We start from the raw sequence: 17,387 nt of genomic DNA on the forward strand, positions 1-17,387 counted from the left end.
ACAAGTGAACTCAGAAATTGCTGAGATCTGAGATTCTGTCTTATGCATCTAAGTCCTGTGGGAGGATTGTATGTCCCTCTTGGTGGAATTCAGGGATTCCTAACTAGAAAATTACATTCTCGAAGGTGAAAAAGCCCTTTATAGCTCAAAAACTAGGGGGGGGGGGGAATCTAAGATGGCAGAAACATAATTGACTGGAACCATGACCGTGCATTTTCAAATGAAACACATCTAGGTAAAATAAAATTGCTAGGGCGACAGACGACTTAGACAGAAGTGAGTACAAGAAACCAACAGACACTTGGTCGGCACAGGAAATGCATGCTACGGGTTCCCTCTTGGGGCACGAAGCAGAGTTAACACCGGCTCGATACTTACAAGTAATAGGAGTAGGAATAAGCATTTCTTCTATATATTGATGGGCAGTCAGATGAAGGAAATGTCCAAAAAGGGGGAAAAAGAAAAGACAAACAAACAAGAATTAGATTTTTGTGAAATCTTGATTCTTAGAAATGCATATACTATTTTAGCATCCCTAAGGTCAAGGTGATGCAAGTCCCTCTACAAGCAAGTCTCATTGTCTTCCTTGAGAATTGGGTATTTTCAGTGGGAGAAGAAGTGCGAGAAACCTCTCCTACATGTAGGGAAACTCATTACCTCACGCAGAGGAAGCCAAGTGTCATATTGGCTGTTTTCATTGTTTGAAAGTCCTCCTTGTGGTCAACCACAACTAGCTTCCTTGTAATTATGCTTTTTTTTTTTTTTGGTCTATGGCCTCCTAGGACCAGTCTACTTTTTCCCACATGACAGTGTTCCCGTGATCTAAGCGACACCACTATTCAGCAGGGTCATGCTAAAAAGCAAGGAATTCATGCAGCAGGACTCGAGATGGCTCCCAATGACCCACACTTCCAGGTGCATGGGACGTTGGGTAACGCCTTCCCACACCAAATCAGGGCTAGCCCTGTGTGACTTATTGAAGGTAGCAGGTGCTATGTTCTAGACTTTCCAAGCTAGGTGAAAAAGAAGCTTTGCCACTCTGTCCAAAACTCTTTGTTGGAATCCTGAGTCTCGTGTAAGAAGTTCCTCTTTCCCAAGGCCACCATGCTACAGAAGTCACATGGCATGTCCCTAAGACCATATGAAGAGAAAGGGATGTCCCACCAACCACCAGACATTCTAGCCCCAGCTGCCCAACTCATCCCAGCTGAGACCCTTGACATCATGAACAGAAACAAGTCATTCCCTTTAAGCCCTGCCTAAAGTAAAGACTCATGGGCAAAATAAATAATTGCTGTTGTTTTAGCCATTCGATTCTGGGAGTAGTTTATTACACAGCAGTGGACAAACAGAACAAAATCCAAGCTTATCATGAAAGAGCAATGTTCTGAGAGGGAGGAATTCCAAACTTTGATCTGAACAGACTCTGCCTTGAATAACCTCTCTGAGCCTTCACTTCTGCATCTGTTCTTAGGTGGGTTGACCTAGATCCTCAGTGTCCAAACCGTGTCCCCAGGAGTCTGCAGGTTGGGTAAGGCAACCGCTTTGCAATGACGAAGGATAGGCACTGAGCAGGCGGGGCCGCTGGTCCCCACCATCCACCAAAGCCAAGCATCTCCATTTTTATCTATTTTATAAATTAGAGTTTCATGTAAGATTTCACATGGTGAAGAATTCTACTCTCCAAAAGAGAGCTCTGCCTTCCATCTCTTTCTAATGTCCCTACTAACTCTTGGCCTCTGAGCAATCCAAAAACTCACATAAGTCCATGATATTCCCTTTGTTAGAACTTGGGTTGCAAGAAAATAAATAGGATTTGTTTTTATTTTACATCAAATTTAGTTACACTGACAATAAGTAATACATTGGTGGATTGAGAAAAATTGCTGGGTGATTCATATCTCCAAATATCCATCTGTGTAGATAAGAATGGTTTCCTTCTCTCTTAAATTATCCTGTTTTATAGAACCATGGTCAGGGGGCACATTTTCAGAGGCCCCTATTTCCCCCTCTCATGAAAGAAGTAGCCAGAGTCCCCAGGGCAGGGCTATCTCTGGGCCTTCTCTCCTCTGTTGGCAAAGTCCAACCCTACAGCTCCTGAAGACAAGTGGAGAGATGAGAATTCAGTGGAAGGGAAGACCTGCACCATTTTAGGGGGACAAGTCGGGGGGAAAGGGCCACAGTGCAGCAAGATCTGGCCACAGAATAAACCATCAGTATCCCACACTGAAAGGACAGTGGCCCTGGGTGATGGAAGAGAGGGAAGAATTGGGAACCATGATGGGTGGGGACTGAAGATCCCACAGCAAGTCACCAAATCCCTTTTACCAGCACTGTAAGGTCATTGCTGGCCCATTCAGTGCCTGGAGATGTGATTCCTCAGAACCCATTTGAGGAGGACTTACGGACACCTGTGTTCTCCAGGGTGTCAAGGACACTGGGCTGGGAAAACCCCAGATATTTCACTTGCTCATTGTGGTATCTCGGGTCAGTGAATTTCTCCCCTTGGGCCTTGTTTCTGATCCTGGTACCAAGGTGGATGGCATAGCTGGCTGCCAGCTCCAACGCCATCAGGGTATGGAAATACGATAAGCCACAGCATCTTGGTACCACCCCTCAGTAACTGCATGGCCTTGAGAAAGTCAGCAAATGGCCCTGATTCCCAACTTGTCCATCTCAAGCTTAGGGGCAATAATTACCTACTCCCAAGCATCGGTGTGGGCATCAACAGTAGATTATGTTTATCTACATCATGTTAAAAATATAGGATATGTTATATTTATAAAGTACTTTATGTACATCACATTAATCTAAATTAATATTAGATTATATTAATCGAAACACCTGAAATGCACAGGGCTCCATAAAAAGGGTGGTTTGCATCCCTACCTCCTGCCTTACTGTTTCTTGTGCTGGTCACCAGGAACAAAGCATTTACCTCTTTAGGAATCATAAAGATAGGAATAAAATAACCAGTGTGATGAAAATGTGTCAAACTGTTTATAAAACCAATGTATGGTGCCCCATGATTGCATTAATGTACACAGGTATGATTTAATATTAATAAAAAAAGATAGGAATAAAATGAGAACAGATAGGTAAGCAGCACCTACTATGTTCCAGGCACGGTTCTCAGCCCTCATCCTACATTAATTGTTTATTCTTCATAATTGCCCTAAAAGATAGGTATTATTGTCACTTCCCTTTTACAGATGAAGAAACCGAGGCAAAGAAGGTGAAGTAACTTGCCTAAGATCACACAGTTTGACAGAACCAAGGCTCTAGAACACCGGCCTGCACTGCCTTCTGGGAAGGAAGGAAGCAGATGCATCTGAGTGATGCAGTGAGGCGTGGAGAGGGCATGTACCTTATCTCCTTTCATTCCCTCCATGGCCTTGTAGAGCAGACATCATTATTCTCCTCTTAGTTGAGGAATCTGAGGTTCTAAGAGGTCCTCCTCGCTAGGTCAAAGGTTTGGTGTATCTTTGGACCCACTGTGCGCCTCCATCCTGAGCCACATTTCCCCACTGGCAGCCACCACCTGCTCCTGGGGTCAGTCTACACTCAGCATTCTGGACACTTCAGTTTTTCTGCTCTCAACATGCAGCAATCACCTCTTCCTGAGCCATGTCCTCAAGACAGCATGCATTCTTCTTTGCCTTCAAACCACACACTACCTCTTCCAAGCAGCTTCCCTGAGTTATCCAGGATGTCACCAAAAGCCAGTGCCTTCCCTGCCCCAGCTTCAAGGCAGCTCTAGAATAATGATGACTGACCAACTCCAATTAATTATCTTTTCCTGATTAAACTGCAAAGTCTTCCAGGACAAGTGTCACAGATCTTTACCCTGTGACCAAAACAGGTTGCCTGTGCACTTTTTCTGAGCCTTGAAGAAGGTTTACCAAAGGTCCAAATCTACAAGGATACAGTGATATGGTAAGTAACAGATTGCCTGAAACCAAAGTCCTGAGCAGGGAGATAGTTGTGCTTAGAAGAGAAAGAAGGAAAACAATAACCTCAAACTTAATAAATCACATACTGTAGAATCTGCTTTTCAGCTGGCTGACAAGATTGGTTCCAGACACAGTTTTCCTTTGTTCCAACATATTTAAATAAGACTAAGTTTAACAGGTGGTTAGTTGTCTAGCTAACCACCCTTTTGACCATTGACTCATCCATCTATCTCATAAACTCACTCACTCACCCAGCCAGCCAGCCACTTAACAAGCCATCTGCCTACATGTTTATCTAGCCCATAAACCCACTCACTCATCCATCCATCATCCATCCATCATCTATCCATCCATCCATACATCATCCATCCATCATCCATCCATCCATCCATCCATCATCCCTCCATCCATCCATCCATCATCCATCCATCCATCCATCATCCATCCATCCATCCATCATCCTTCCATCATCCATCCATCCATCCATCCATCATCCATCCATCCATCCATCATCCATCCATCATCCATCCATCATCCATCCATCCATCCATCCATCATCCATCCATCCATCCATCCATCCATCATCCATCCATCCATCCATCCATCCATCATCCATCCATCATCCATCCATCCATCCATCCATCCATCATCCATCCATCCATCCATCCATTTATCCATCTCTCCATAATTAATTTAGCAAAAATTTCTCAAAATCCTACTCTATACTTGTCATGCCCAATTAGAGTTATAAAACAAAAGAGATCTTGACACCATCTATCTGGTAAGAGAGCCAGACAAGAAAATTATAAGACAGGCGATGATAATAGCTACCTCTTAAACAGTGGGAGATCACTTATGTGCCAGGTACTATCAAAGTACATTATGTGGACTATTTTATTTAATCCTCATGATGACCCTATGAGATATTATTACCCTCATTTAACAGATGAGAAAAGAGAAGCTCAGAGAGTTTAAGCAACTTTCCCAGGATCACACAGCTATTAAGTGGCATGGCTGGGATGAGAATCCAGGCTGTCTAACTTAGCCTGTGTTAATAACAGTGTACTATATTGTCTTATGCAATGATAAATGATATGATGTAGTAACCCACAGAACCATGGGGGTCTACCTGGGATAGAAGTGGGGAGGCAAAGCAGGCAAGATGGGAAGAACCTTTTGTGCTTGAATTGTACAGTCAAAGTGAAGCCTGACAGAGGGGTGGGGAGGTAATTTTAGGCAGGTGTAACTGTGTGTGGACTGAGCAAGTGGGTTAGCAAGGCGGGAATGTGAAAATGTTTGAAGGGCTTTGGAAACTTAAGGAGCTTGGTCTCAGTCCTACAGGCCATAGGGAAAACCCAAGAAGGCACCTGTGTGTTCTAAATGGGCAATTCTGGCAGGAAGGTGAAGAGAAAGTCAGAGGGGAGTGTGAGTGGGGGCAGGAAACCCAAGGGCTAAGACAAGTGATGCTGGGGAGCCCTTTACAGTGGTCGTGGGGATGAAGAAGAAGAGGTGAATGTGGAAGGTGGTTAAGAGATACAATCAACAAGTGATTGCAAGTGGGCATGTTGAAGAGGACTCCCCAATTCCTAATGTTGGTGGCTGCCCACGTGAGCATAAATAGGAGAAAGAGTCACTTTTCAGGCTATGATCAGGTGAAATTTAGAATGGGGTAGACATTTTATTTGGGCTTTTATCCTACCTGAAGAAATCACTCAAAATTATGCCACACAACTTAGCATCTTTGCAGATCCTTTTTTATATTTGATCCGGGTTCCATGGTGTTTCAGACCATGCAACTCTACCACCAGATTCCCACATTTTGGACCAGGCTCTGCTGCTTATTATCTTAGGCAATTTCCTTCAACTCTGTGTGTTTGTGATCCGTACCCTAATCTTGTAACAAACCCTGCTTCTTCCTGCTCATCTGGTGTTCAGCTTTCCAAATTGCCTCACTGTTTTATTTTTCTTCCTTCCTGGCTAGACAACATGTTCTGTAAGGCCCAGGCCACAGCACATCTTCCATACACTGACCTCCAACCCTGCCACCTCCTCACCACCAGACTTGGTGCACTGTCGATGCTCCAGGTGGATGTCCGGAGCTGTGCTCTGAATGAAGCTCTCTTATACAACAGATAGAGTGTTGATTCTGGAACCATCTGCTCTGATTTCACTGGGCTCTCCCGTTCAACATGCTTGCAGGGAATTCCCAGGATTTGCAAGGGACATTTGAGATAAGGATGAATCAGAATAGACAGCTGATGGTCCAGGGGAGGACACGGGATGTGAATACAAATGACAAAGACCAGGCAGAATACCACGGATCCTCGCAGAGGGATTCTGATAGTGCAGAGGCTGTGTCTGGCCTGGAGGTCAAGAAGGCTTCAAGGAGAAGATGGCTTTTGGATCTGCCACCTCCGGCATATGGGGCCGGTGCCCTACTCCTTTGAGCCATAGGCGCTGCCCGAGAAGATGGCTTTTGAATTGAACCTTCAACATGAATAGTCTCTGGTCACATGGAGCTCATGAACACAGGCATTGGATGAAGAGAAAGTTCATAAGCAAAACTATACAAGTTGGGGTGAGATGTTAGGAGATCTGCCAGGACTCCTGAGGACAGAGGGACAACACAGAGGGACAGAGGCCCCCAGATGACTCAGACACGCATTTCTTCCTTCACTGCCACCCCCTGAGCCATTGTGATGGGGGAGGAAAGGACACTGAAGGATTTTAGATAACAGGTTTGGGAGTGGAAGTTTTATTTTTGAAACCTTATTCTGGCTACAGTGTGGAAGGTGGGTTGGAGAGGTGGGGTGGAGTCAAGAAGACCTGTGAGGAAACTTGCACAATAGAGGTACAGAGGCCTGGCCCCAAGGAAGAGGAGTAGAGGGAGAGGGGATGTGACCAAGAGAATGTAAGCATGTAGGTTGGAAGAACTTGGGCTACTGGACTCCCACCTGTCTGGCTGCCGGGATGGGAGGTAGTGTAGTGCTTGTCAATGAGATGGTGACGAAAAATTGGAAACAGGTTGGGGAGCAGATAATGATATTGATTTCAACTATGAAACACCTGAGGCATTTTCAAGGTGGACGTCCTGGGCAGATGATACAGGATTGCAGAGTGATGGGAACTTAGCAGGCGAAGGGAAGTGTCAGGACATTTCCTTAAGAGAAATAGCATGTGCAAAAGTGAGAGTGTAGTGAAGTCAGAGCAATGAGCCCAGAGAGGAAACACCGGGCTGAGTTTGGGTCACCTGCTTCCTAGTCCAGGATTTGCTTACATTCTTTTTTTTTGATCGTTGATAACATTTTATTTTGTTTTATTATTATTGTTTAAAATAATTTTTTTATTGTTAAATCATAGCTGTGTACATTAGTGCAATCAAGGGGTACAATGTGCTGGTTTCATACACAATCTGAAATATTCTCATCAAACTGTTCAACGTAGCCTTCATGGCATTTTCTTAGTTATTGTATGTAGGCATTTGTATTCTGCATTTAGGATAGAGCAGAAGTTACCAGCAGCGGCTTTGGAGTCACAGAATCTGGATTTGCATTTTAACTCTGTCCAAGACCTTGGCCAACTCACATAACTTTCTAAACTTCATTTTGCTCTTCTCAGACCTACCCTACCATGATTCTTAGGAGGATTAAAATCAGAATATGGCAGCAGTTTAAATGGAAAATGAACAAATTCGATCACTGTGTAGGTATTTAATGCAACACTGCTGTCACCATGTTAGCGAGGGGTTGGAAGCTGTCTTGGTGCAGCTGCTGATCACGTGGAGGTGAATATCCCTGTAGATACTATGCATTGTCATCCCTTAGCCAGATACAGGGAACAAAACTTAGTCCAACCACTAGCTCATCTGATCTTCAGAATGGCACCTTAAAAGTGGCTACATCTCAGAGACAGGAAAGCAAAGGCTGAGATTTGTTAAGTTACTTCTCTAAGGTTAGACAGGACAGTGACGATCTGGATCCAGTTTTCCTGATTCCCAGCCTGCAGCTGTAAGTTGTCTGCATTTACTCGGCTGGGAGTGACTGGAGGACAGATACAAACCAGAGGATCAATGCACAGCCAGAGATGTGTATACATCTTAGAGTAGACACCCATCTCCCAAATGCAAGACACCCCAAATACATCCTTGGAAAATTGCCATTTAGACAGAGCAGGCATGGTTCGTAGAACATTCAAGTTGGCCCAGGAGGAGCTGGGTGGGGGGAGGAAGGGAGGAGATAGTTATTCCTAGTGGCTAGAATCATGCATGGTACTGACCTTGAAAATATCTCTCTGAAGGTTGCCTAGTTCTCATTTGAGAAGTAAAAAGGGTTGGAGAGGCTAATGTAGGGCCCAGACAATGTAGGTCCAGGGTACACCTCTGCTGACCTGCATAAAATGGCTCTGGGGCTACTTTGTGCAAAAGAGCATGGCTGTGCCTAAAGCTTTGGGGGACCATGCTCAGACCCCAGGAAGTGTGCCCTAAGGGATAAAACTGAACTATATGACACATATAGGCTTATGCATGTAACTCCACGTCCCACAGACATTGAAGTGTAGACCTCGTATGTGAATGGCCTATAAACATCTTCAACCATTGGATGTACTGGCTTAGGCACTAAGACTTATGCTTTCCTCCCTAATTTTCATTGAAGATGCACAACTGAGGAACCAGAGAGGTTGTCTTGCAATTTGATTGCCCCTTCTTGGGGGAGGGATGACCAACTATTCTAAGGGAGGAGGCAAGGGATGACAATGACCAGGACCGCAGTGCTGCAGTCAGTGATGAGGTCTTTCTCTACCTCAGGAGTCGACACAGTGCTCATGAAAAGGAGGTACATTGTATGACATAATGGCATATGATATCCATTCTAGAACATTCTGAGGTCTAGATGTGATCAATAGATCCAGGGCAAAAAGACAGAGTCATTGTCTAGTAATAGCATAAACAAGGATGTAGTGAATGAGGCTAAAACCAACTGGTAACTAACTCTGTCGGGGGGGCTCCTATTTCTTGTCCCTTCTTAGAATGCTCACATCATCCTGTGTATGTTTATGTAGCCTGGTTCTATAGGGTTCCAGGTTCAAAGCCCAGTCCAACCAGCCAAGAGGAATACAAAAGAATCTTAACGTTCACTTGCATTGCTTCCAAACTATATGAGAATCCCAAATGAATCGCCTCCTAACATCCCATATCTCTGTCTCTAATTTTTCAAGACCCTCCCCAATCCCATTACCAAGCAAAACCAAGCAGCAGCAACAAACATCTCTCAGGTCTTGTTGATATTTTTCTCTCTTCCCTTCTCTGTTTTCTCTCTTCCCTTTTCTCTTTCTTCCTCTCCCGCCTCCCAGTTGTTTGAATGTGAGTTAACTTAGCTTATTCTTTAAGCCCCTCCCCCATCCTTGTCTCTCAAGCCCATTCTCTTCCTTCTTTCTAGTTCTGTGTCACAAAAGAAACCCTTGAGAGGAACAGACTCTCCTTGCAAAGTGGTGAACTCTTTAGAGTGAGAAACTGGAGACCTCTTCTAATGTTTACTGGACGCACTTGTGGCTGTAGCTTTAGGGAGTCTTTGAGTCCACTGAATCAATTAGGAGGAGAATAAAAATAGAAAGAAACCATGCCTGCAAGTGGAGGGCAGGGGGAAGACCCAGGCGAGCTCAGGCTTGGGGGTGGCAGGTGTTTGACATCTGAGACCTCGAGCATCCAGAACTGTAGGTGATGATGGGGCATGGAAGAGATGCTGGCACTAAGATCTGAGCTGTGACGATTAGGCTATTACTTGGGAGTTTCTTTTATTTTAATACTTCTTCCTGTTAAGTAGACACAGACAGCATTCTGGCCAGGAGGAAGTCAGCAACAGACTCCATTGACCAATGAGGTTTACCCATCTTTCTATATGGGGTTGGGGTCTTCAGAGGTGAAGGGTTTCATAACACTTTTTGCTGTCCTTCAACACAGGAAGACATTGTAGGTTGGTGGAAAGGGTGCAGGCTTAGGTTTAATCCTGTGGTTCTCAACCTTCCTAATGCCGCAACCCTTTAATATAGTTCCTGTGGGTCGTGGGTTGAGAATACTGGCTTAATCCTTCTTTTGCTCCCCACTTTTTCCTTTCCTCTCCACCCTTCTATACATTGTTTCTATCAACTAAATCCATAATATGTCCTATTTTCTCCATCAGATATTGTCTGTGTAAATGCTGATTGGCATCCCTCTCCCAACACCACCACAATGCCTCTGTGGGAGGGATGGGATGGTGGTCATCGGGTGCTGCCTGCGGCTTGGGTCTGATGGACAGTTTTGAGAGACTGGAGAGATGAAGAAGATACTCAGAGCAGGTTAAAATTACACAAGGGACTCACTTTACAGTTGCTCCCACCCTGGAAACACAAAGCCCTTTCCTCCTCCCCCAAAGTCACACATTTCAGAAATAGCTGCCGAGAAAGAAGTGAAATTTCTTCATAGGCTCCCAGAGGATGGTGACGTAGGTTAAGCCAGGCTTTAGAAAGAGCAAAATTGCAAGTGTATATCTGACTTACAAATCAGTGGCAAAGAATGAGAAAATTTCAGGTCTATCAAAGAGATACTCAATTCCATTAAATTGGTTACTTTTTTTTCCAGGTAGACAATCCCAAACACACCTCTGCCTCTAACATGTTGAAGGCAACTCGTCAAACACCTTCCATGTGCAAGGTGCTTACCAGCTCTGGGGAGATCTGCCTCATAAACCAGGAGGCGCCTCGTCACTGAGACATATAACATGCCATGTTTTATTGACGATGACGGTGATGTGACAACACTGGGCTGTCCTTAATCCTTTGAGGACTCTTCACCCCCCATATTAATACAGCACCTTTTCTTCTCCCTGGGTCTCTCCAACCAGAAAATCAGTAGCTGCACAAGAACCTTAACTTAACTCAAACTTAACACAAGAACCGGCCATTCTACTGGGAGTCTGAGGCAAGCAGTGATCCTGTTAGACAGAAGATGTCAGGAAAGGATGTCTGCCCATAAGCTGCCCTGGCCAGAGGGAGGACAGGCTCCAAACAGATTTAAAACAGACTAGTGAGAGACAGAGGGACTTTGTGGTGTCTACATGGCTAGGAGAAGGCCGATTGCCTGTGTAGGGAGAACCCCAATATCTCTGAATCCTTGGTGACTGGAAATGGGGACAGTGCTTTTTCAAAATTGTATTTTCTGCATGTATATTCATGTGGCTTCTAAGGCAGAAGCTGCAACTAGTCTTGGGGGAATTCTTTCCCTTTATTCTGGGCGGGGGGTGGGGGGAACAAGCTTCATGTGCATCTTTTATACTTCAGATGGAAGCAGGTCCCTGGCCCTGGTTCTTGGGGTTGCCTTGAACTCTGTGCATAACCAAATCCAGAGCTTCAGGCTAAGACATTAGTTGGGTTAGTAGGGTAGGGGGTCCCTTTCATGGGGGGCAGAGCACATTACAGCACATATTATAATATGGGTAAATGCTTTGTTTGCTCTGGAAGATGGGGGAGTGGGGAGGAAGAGTCAGGGTTGGGGTCCTGGTATTGGGATGAAGAAGACACACGGGGGGAAGCTGGCCTGGTAACACGGTGGCAGGGAAGGGTTAAGGAGAGGTGGCCAGCAGGACTCCCCTTTGGAGGAATAACCACTGTCCTCGAAGGTCAGTGACAGCTGGTATTCCTTCTTTGTGTACACTCCGTAGTTCCCTTAAGCCTGTGAACATCTCTTAAGCAGAAGAGCTGGTGTAGTAAATCCTGGATGTAAGGGAGGAATCTGTACCCTTCCTTTCATGAGCAACATAACTGGCCAACAGCCCACGTAGGAGAAAGCTGTGTTAGTTGGCCAGAGATAGCCGGGAAGATTTTGTAGGGCATTGAGTAGGAAGGAGCCTGGAGCAGGACAGTCCCTGGGCACCCTTACACCATTGCGGGCTTTTTCTCTCATGCAGTGGGCAGCTTGGGAGGCTGCTACTTGGCCAATGGAAATCAGGGCTGAATGGAGGTGAAAAGAACAAAGCAGTCCTCCCCTGCAACTGGGCTCTCCACGTCCCTGGGGCTCCCAGGCTGTCTTGATGATGTGACTGATCACAGCAGAAGACTCATCTCATACTACACAGAACCCACTGCGCTTCAAGGTGGCCCAGCTGGAGAGATCACTGGCCCCTTAGAAACCGGCCGTCTCAGGGCCACTTGATGACCAGGCAGCACACACCTCTCAGATACCAACACGATGAGCCACGGTATTTTCAAGCATTTCAGGACCACAGCATTCAAATCGGAAGATCCCAGCAGGACAGTGATTAACAGAGTAATGAAATGGCCCCAAGGCAGTTTTGGGGCCACCCAGGGTCAGCAGAGTCTTTGGGGCAGTGGCAGAGACTCACCTCCTTTTGATGGTGAGCATCACGCCCAGGAGAATGATGATGAACATGAGGAGACCCGCGATCACGCCGGCCATCTTCACCGTGTTGTCCACTTGCTTCTCTGGCTCCACGGTATTAGAATTCTGGGTGGAGGCACCTTGGAGGGGAACAGGGAAAGGGAGAGGTGCTGAAAAGGTTCACGCATGTGACTAGTTGAGAAATGTAACGACAACAGCTTCCTCTTATTAAGAGACAGCTATGAGCCAGGCACTGTGCTAAGAGCATGATAGAAATGGTTCCCATTTAATACCTTTTGGGGATTAATCCTTTTGAGGTTGAGATTGTCATTAGATCCTTTTGCAGATGAAGAAACTGACATACAGAGAAATTAAATAAGTTGCCCAACGTCTTACCCTCAGAGCGTCATTACGCACCAGTGAGATCAAATGGAGAATTTTTACCTCTTACTGCTTCATCCGTAGGATTATTCCATTGGAACTACAGTTCAATTTGGGGGTTCATGGAATTGTTCCCAACCCTATTTTATTCTTTCAGGTAAACGGTGGACATAATAGCTTCATGTTAAGGGAATGCAATTAAAATCACTGGATTTTTAAGGTTAAAATGTTTTTGTTTTATTCCTTATATAAAAAAATGGTAGGGTAAAGGAAATTGGGTTCCAAAAACGCTTATAAAAGGAAATTGGGTTCCAAAAACGCTTAACTTTGATTAACGCCATTTTTGACAGATAAGTCTAATGCAACAGGTTCTAGCAGGTGCTAATTCCCTGACACAGTCCTCAGGGGAGGAAGGCAGGGGGCTGCCCACTTACTGTATCTTCAGCCTACGCTGAGTTCATGGTTGTAACTTGGTCAATCCTTGAAACACTTCCAAAGGTAGCTACTGATGTTCCCATTTTACAGATGAGCAAACCAAGGGAACTTCCTAAAAGTCACCTCTCTGACCAAGGTCAGGGCCAGGCTGCTCCAGGTTTTCTGCTTCCAAGTTTAGATCTCAGTGGTCAGAAACCTTAACTTCAACTCTCAATTACCGAGTTGTCCAGTTCCACTATCCCTAAAACAATGATTTGTGTATGCCACAGCAAAAAGAGGCAGCCAACTAACGCCAGCGCCCAGCCTCCTCATGCTGCGGACCAGGGATCAGAGGCAACTTTTGATTTCAAATACCCTGGAGAGTGGTCTACAGGTTATCAGCACGCCAACCGAATTTCCTTCTGCTTCCCTTCATATCCCACTCCCCATGGTGCCACATCTGTGCGAGGCACCGAACACTCTTATTCCTGCTTTTCTGCCACATCGGCCTCAGCTCACTTGTCATCGGGACAGTCTACTGTCTCTGTCCTGTGCCCCTGGGAGAGTCTCTTTTTCTCTCTTCTCTTCTCTAAATTCTGTTACCACTTCATAACATTTCGCACATACCTCACAATATCTCTTACACCAATGTACCAATAGTAGTAGTTATCTAGCTCCACATTTGTCTCCTCCCAGGGTCTGTAAGCTTTCCAGAGGCGAGAGATGGTGCCTTGTTTATCTTTGTTTTCCCATGTTAGCCCAGAGTCTGGCTGGTAATAAGGGTTCCCTAAATGTGTGTGGTTGTTCAGTGTTTAGCTAAAGGGATGACGTCTCTGCCCACACACATTTGTTCTCATGGAATTAAATTGAGTTTTCTCTCTCTCTTTTTAAGTCATATGTCCAAAGAACTCAGCCGAGTCTTGAGTTTAAGGGATGCTACTGCCCACAAGCTACTGTTCTGATTCCTCAACGTCATTGATGGTTTAGAACAGCCCTCTAGCACAGGGGTCCTCAAACTATGGCCCGCGGGCCACATGAGGTGGTATGATTGTATTTGTTCCCATTTTGTTTTTTTACTTCAAACTATGTGCAGTGTGCATAGGAATTTGTTCATAGTTTTGTTTGTTTGTTTGTTTTTTAACTACAGTCCGGCCCTCCAACAGTCTGAGGGACAGTGAACTGGCTGCCTATTTAAAAAGTTTGAGGACTCCTGCTCTAGCACATTGATGTATTCCTTTGTTTTGGCTTAAGAGTGGAAAGTGTTTCCTCTCTCAAAGGACTTTTCCAAACAGTAGTAACTTGTCCCCCCAGTGAGAATAGTGAATCTCAAAGAGCAGGGGTGCATTCTATTCATCAGCCTCTTGCCAGTGTCTAGCACAGACCTGCCTCCTAAGAATCATCGCTCAACAGATGGTCATGATTTTGATATAAAGGTGAGTGAAGTGCACTTGTCCTCTTCACCTATTCCTTCAAACGTTCAGTATTTTGCTATCGAGCACCCAGGTGCTATGTGCCAAACCAAGCTGTCTGTAGGATCCAAGATTCTTCTCCTGGTAGGACTTACAGATGAAGGATTTTATTCATTTTTTTTCACAAGCTAAAGGCAAGATCAACTCATCAAATTCCAAGGCTGCCTGAGTAGATTCTGCCAATGTACGGGCAAGAGAAGTCCTGGGGGAACAGCCACCCACCTCTTTAGCAGGGCTGGTGTGACATTTTGGAGTGGGGGCTGGTTCTGAATGGATCCTATTTAGCCTCCATGTCCTGGTTTGGAGACAATGTACCAAGTATAAAGGAAGTAGAGCACTTCAGACCACAATTTTGTCTATACTGACAGAGTCTTTTTATAAAGATTTGGAGAAGGGCTGACTCTGGAGCACTCACTCATTGGCACAGTTAAATTTCACTTAGCACCTGTGATGGAGTCCAAGTCTAGAGACTTGGCATACCTTTGTCCCTGGAGAAGATCTTATTACTTCTGTGATCAGCTTGGTCTAAGGCAACTTGCATTTCCTTCCTTCAATAAATATTCACAAGCATCCACTTAGGCTAATGCCAGGCATTTGGTGATACAGTGGTGAGCAAAACAGGCACAGCTCATGCCCTCAAAGTGTGTACAATTAGCAGAGGTTGGGACTAAGGGCACACAGTCAAGAAACCAAGCATCGGTAATAGAGAATTTTCAGCACAGTGAAAGGATTTGAGCAGAGAGGCATGTGACATTTGGAAAGGGTGTAAAAAGAAAATGAGTCATTTCTGGGAGGAAGTGGTCAGTAGGGTGAAGATGGGAAGATGGGTTAAAAGTAGGCAGAGGGAGCAGGGGAGGAGTATGTAGGGGCAGCAGCAGAAGCAGCCTTGTCTAAAGCTGTGCAATGGGGCAGGCACCTGGTGCACTCAAGAAATGAAAGAGGGAAGGCAGGGAGGAAGCTGGAGATGGCAGCAGGAGCCCATCCACGCACAACATTCCAGCCCACAATAAACACAGGCCACTTAGGCTCCATTCATGGAGCAATAATACGATCAGGCTTGTGTTTCCCACAGACCATTCCAGCTTCAGTGTGGATCCACAGTGGCCTGGGCAGACGTGTTCTGAGACCATTGCAGGAGTCCAGGTGGGAGGCGACAGTCGCTTAGACTCAGGTGATAAAGTGACGATAGAGAGATGTGATAAAAGAGATAATTACTTAAAAGAAATACCACTAAAAAATTCTTTTTGATGGGTTGGATATGGGGGAGAAAAGAGAAAGAAGGATGATGACGGGTCTTTGGTTTGTATGACACGGTAGATGACAGTGATGTTTATGGATTCCACAAACTGTGGGAAAGAAGAGCTGTAGGGGGAAATGTGTGTATTTGTGGCATTTGAGCTGAGAGATACTCTAGAAAAGTAGGAAGTTAAAAATGTAGATCTGGAGCCCTGGAAAAATATCTGAGCTGAAGGTAAAAGTGAGTGAAATCACATGTGCACATAGGTGGTATTTGAAGCATGGGAGTTGATAAAGTCACCCGGGAGAGAATAAAGAATGATGGAGGAAAAAAGGGCCTGGGAGTAAAGGCCACTCTTTCCCCCAAAGTGAATAGTGGCTTAGAATCCAGACTTGTTCCAGCTCCAGCCCGGAATCCTCACGCAGCTTGTAAGGTGCTACCTGTCTACTCCTATATATGGAAGCTGGTGCCCAAGGCGTGGCTCTTGGTTTCTTAAAACCTACTCCCTCTTCAAGTCCCTTGCCCAGCCTGCGATGGGATCACTTGTTCTTTTCTTGCTTATACGTTTGAGTTCTCTGTGGATTCTGCTTATTAAACCTTTGTCGGAGACATAACCTGCAAATATCTTCTCCCATTTCTGAGGGCTGTCTTCTTGCTTTACTTACTGTGTTCTTGGCTGTACAGAAGCTTTTTAGTTTGATCAGGTCCCAGTAGTGTATTTTTGAAGCTGCTTCAATTGCCCAGGGGGTCCTCCTCATAAAATACTCACCCAGGCTGATTTCTTCAAGGGTTTTCCCTGCACTCTCTTCTAGTATTTTTATAGTTTCATGTCTTAAGTTTAAATCTTTAATCCAGCTAAGTCATGAAAAAAGCCCAAGTGCCCATCGATCCATGAATGGATTAATAAATTGTGGTATATGTACACTATGGAATATTATGCAGCCTTAAAGAAAGATGGAGACTTTACCTCTTTCATGTTTACATGGATGGAGCTAGAACATAATCTTCTTAGTAAAGTATCTCAAGAATGGAAGAAAAAGTATCCAATGTACTCAGCTCTACTATGAAACTAATTTATGGCTTTCATATGAAAGCTATAACCCAGTTATAACCTAAGAATAGGGGGAAGAGGGAGTGGGGGGAGGATGGGCAGAGGGAGGGTGATTGGTGGGATTACACCTGCGGTGCATCTTACAAGGGTACATGTGAAACTTCGTAAATGTAGAATATAAATGTCTTAACACAATAACTAAGAAAATGCCAGGAAGGCTGTGTTAACCAGTGTGATGAAAATGTGTCAAACTGTTTATAAAACCAGTGTATGATGCCCATAATCGCATAATGTACACAGCTATGATTTAATATTAATAAAAAAACCCTACTCCCTCCTTTAATATTAGCTCTTTACATAGGGCCCAGATGCTATCTCTTGCCTCTCTATTGCCTCTTCCCTGGTAGCAAACAACCATCCTCACTAATTTTCTCCAATGAAGTGGGAAGCGGACCTGGAATAGAGACTTGAGGGTCTGAAGTATTTGCCGAGTTGGCAGAGGAAGATAAAC

General features: G+C 44.9%; 1 protein-coding gene across 7 annotated transcripts in view; it reads right to left on the reverse strand.

Annotated features, from left to right (window-relative positions):
• PTPRT (protein tyrosine phosphatase receptor type T) overlaps positions 1-17,387 on the reverse strand; it is a 1,115,914-nt gene that overhangs the window by 154,041 nt on the left and 944,486 nt on the right. For 5 of the 7 annotated variants that reach the window (XM_053574015.1, XM_053574012.1, XM_053574014.1 and 2 more), the window contains 2 exons: positions 12,329-12,464; positions 379-408 (listed from right to left, as the gene is read on the reverse strand). In XM_053574015.1, the coding sequence (XP_053429990.1) occupies positions 379-408; positions 12,329-12,464 (166 nt within the window). The remainder of the gene's footprint in view (positions 1-378; positions 409-12,328; positions 12,465-17,387) is intronic. The other 2 variants (XM_053574016.1, XM_053574013.1) reach the window with 1 other exon arrangement.

Source organism: Nycticebus coucang, chromosome 21 (assembly GCF_027406575.1).
Source record: "Nycticebus coucang isolate mNycCou1 chromosome 21, mNycCou1.pri, whole genome shotgun sequence".
NCBI lineage: Eukaryota > Metazoa > Chordata > Mammalia > Primates > Lorisidae > Nycticebus > Nycticebus coucang.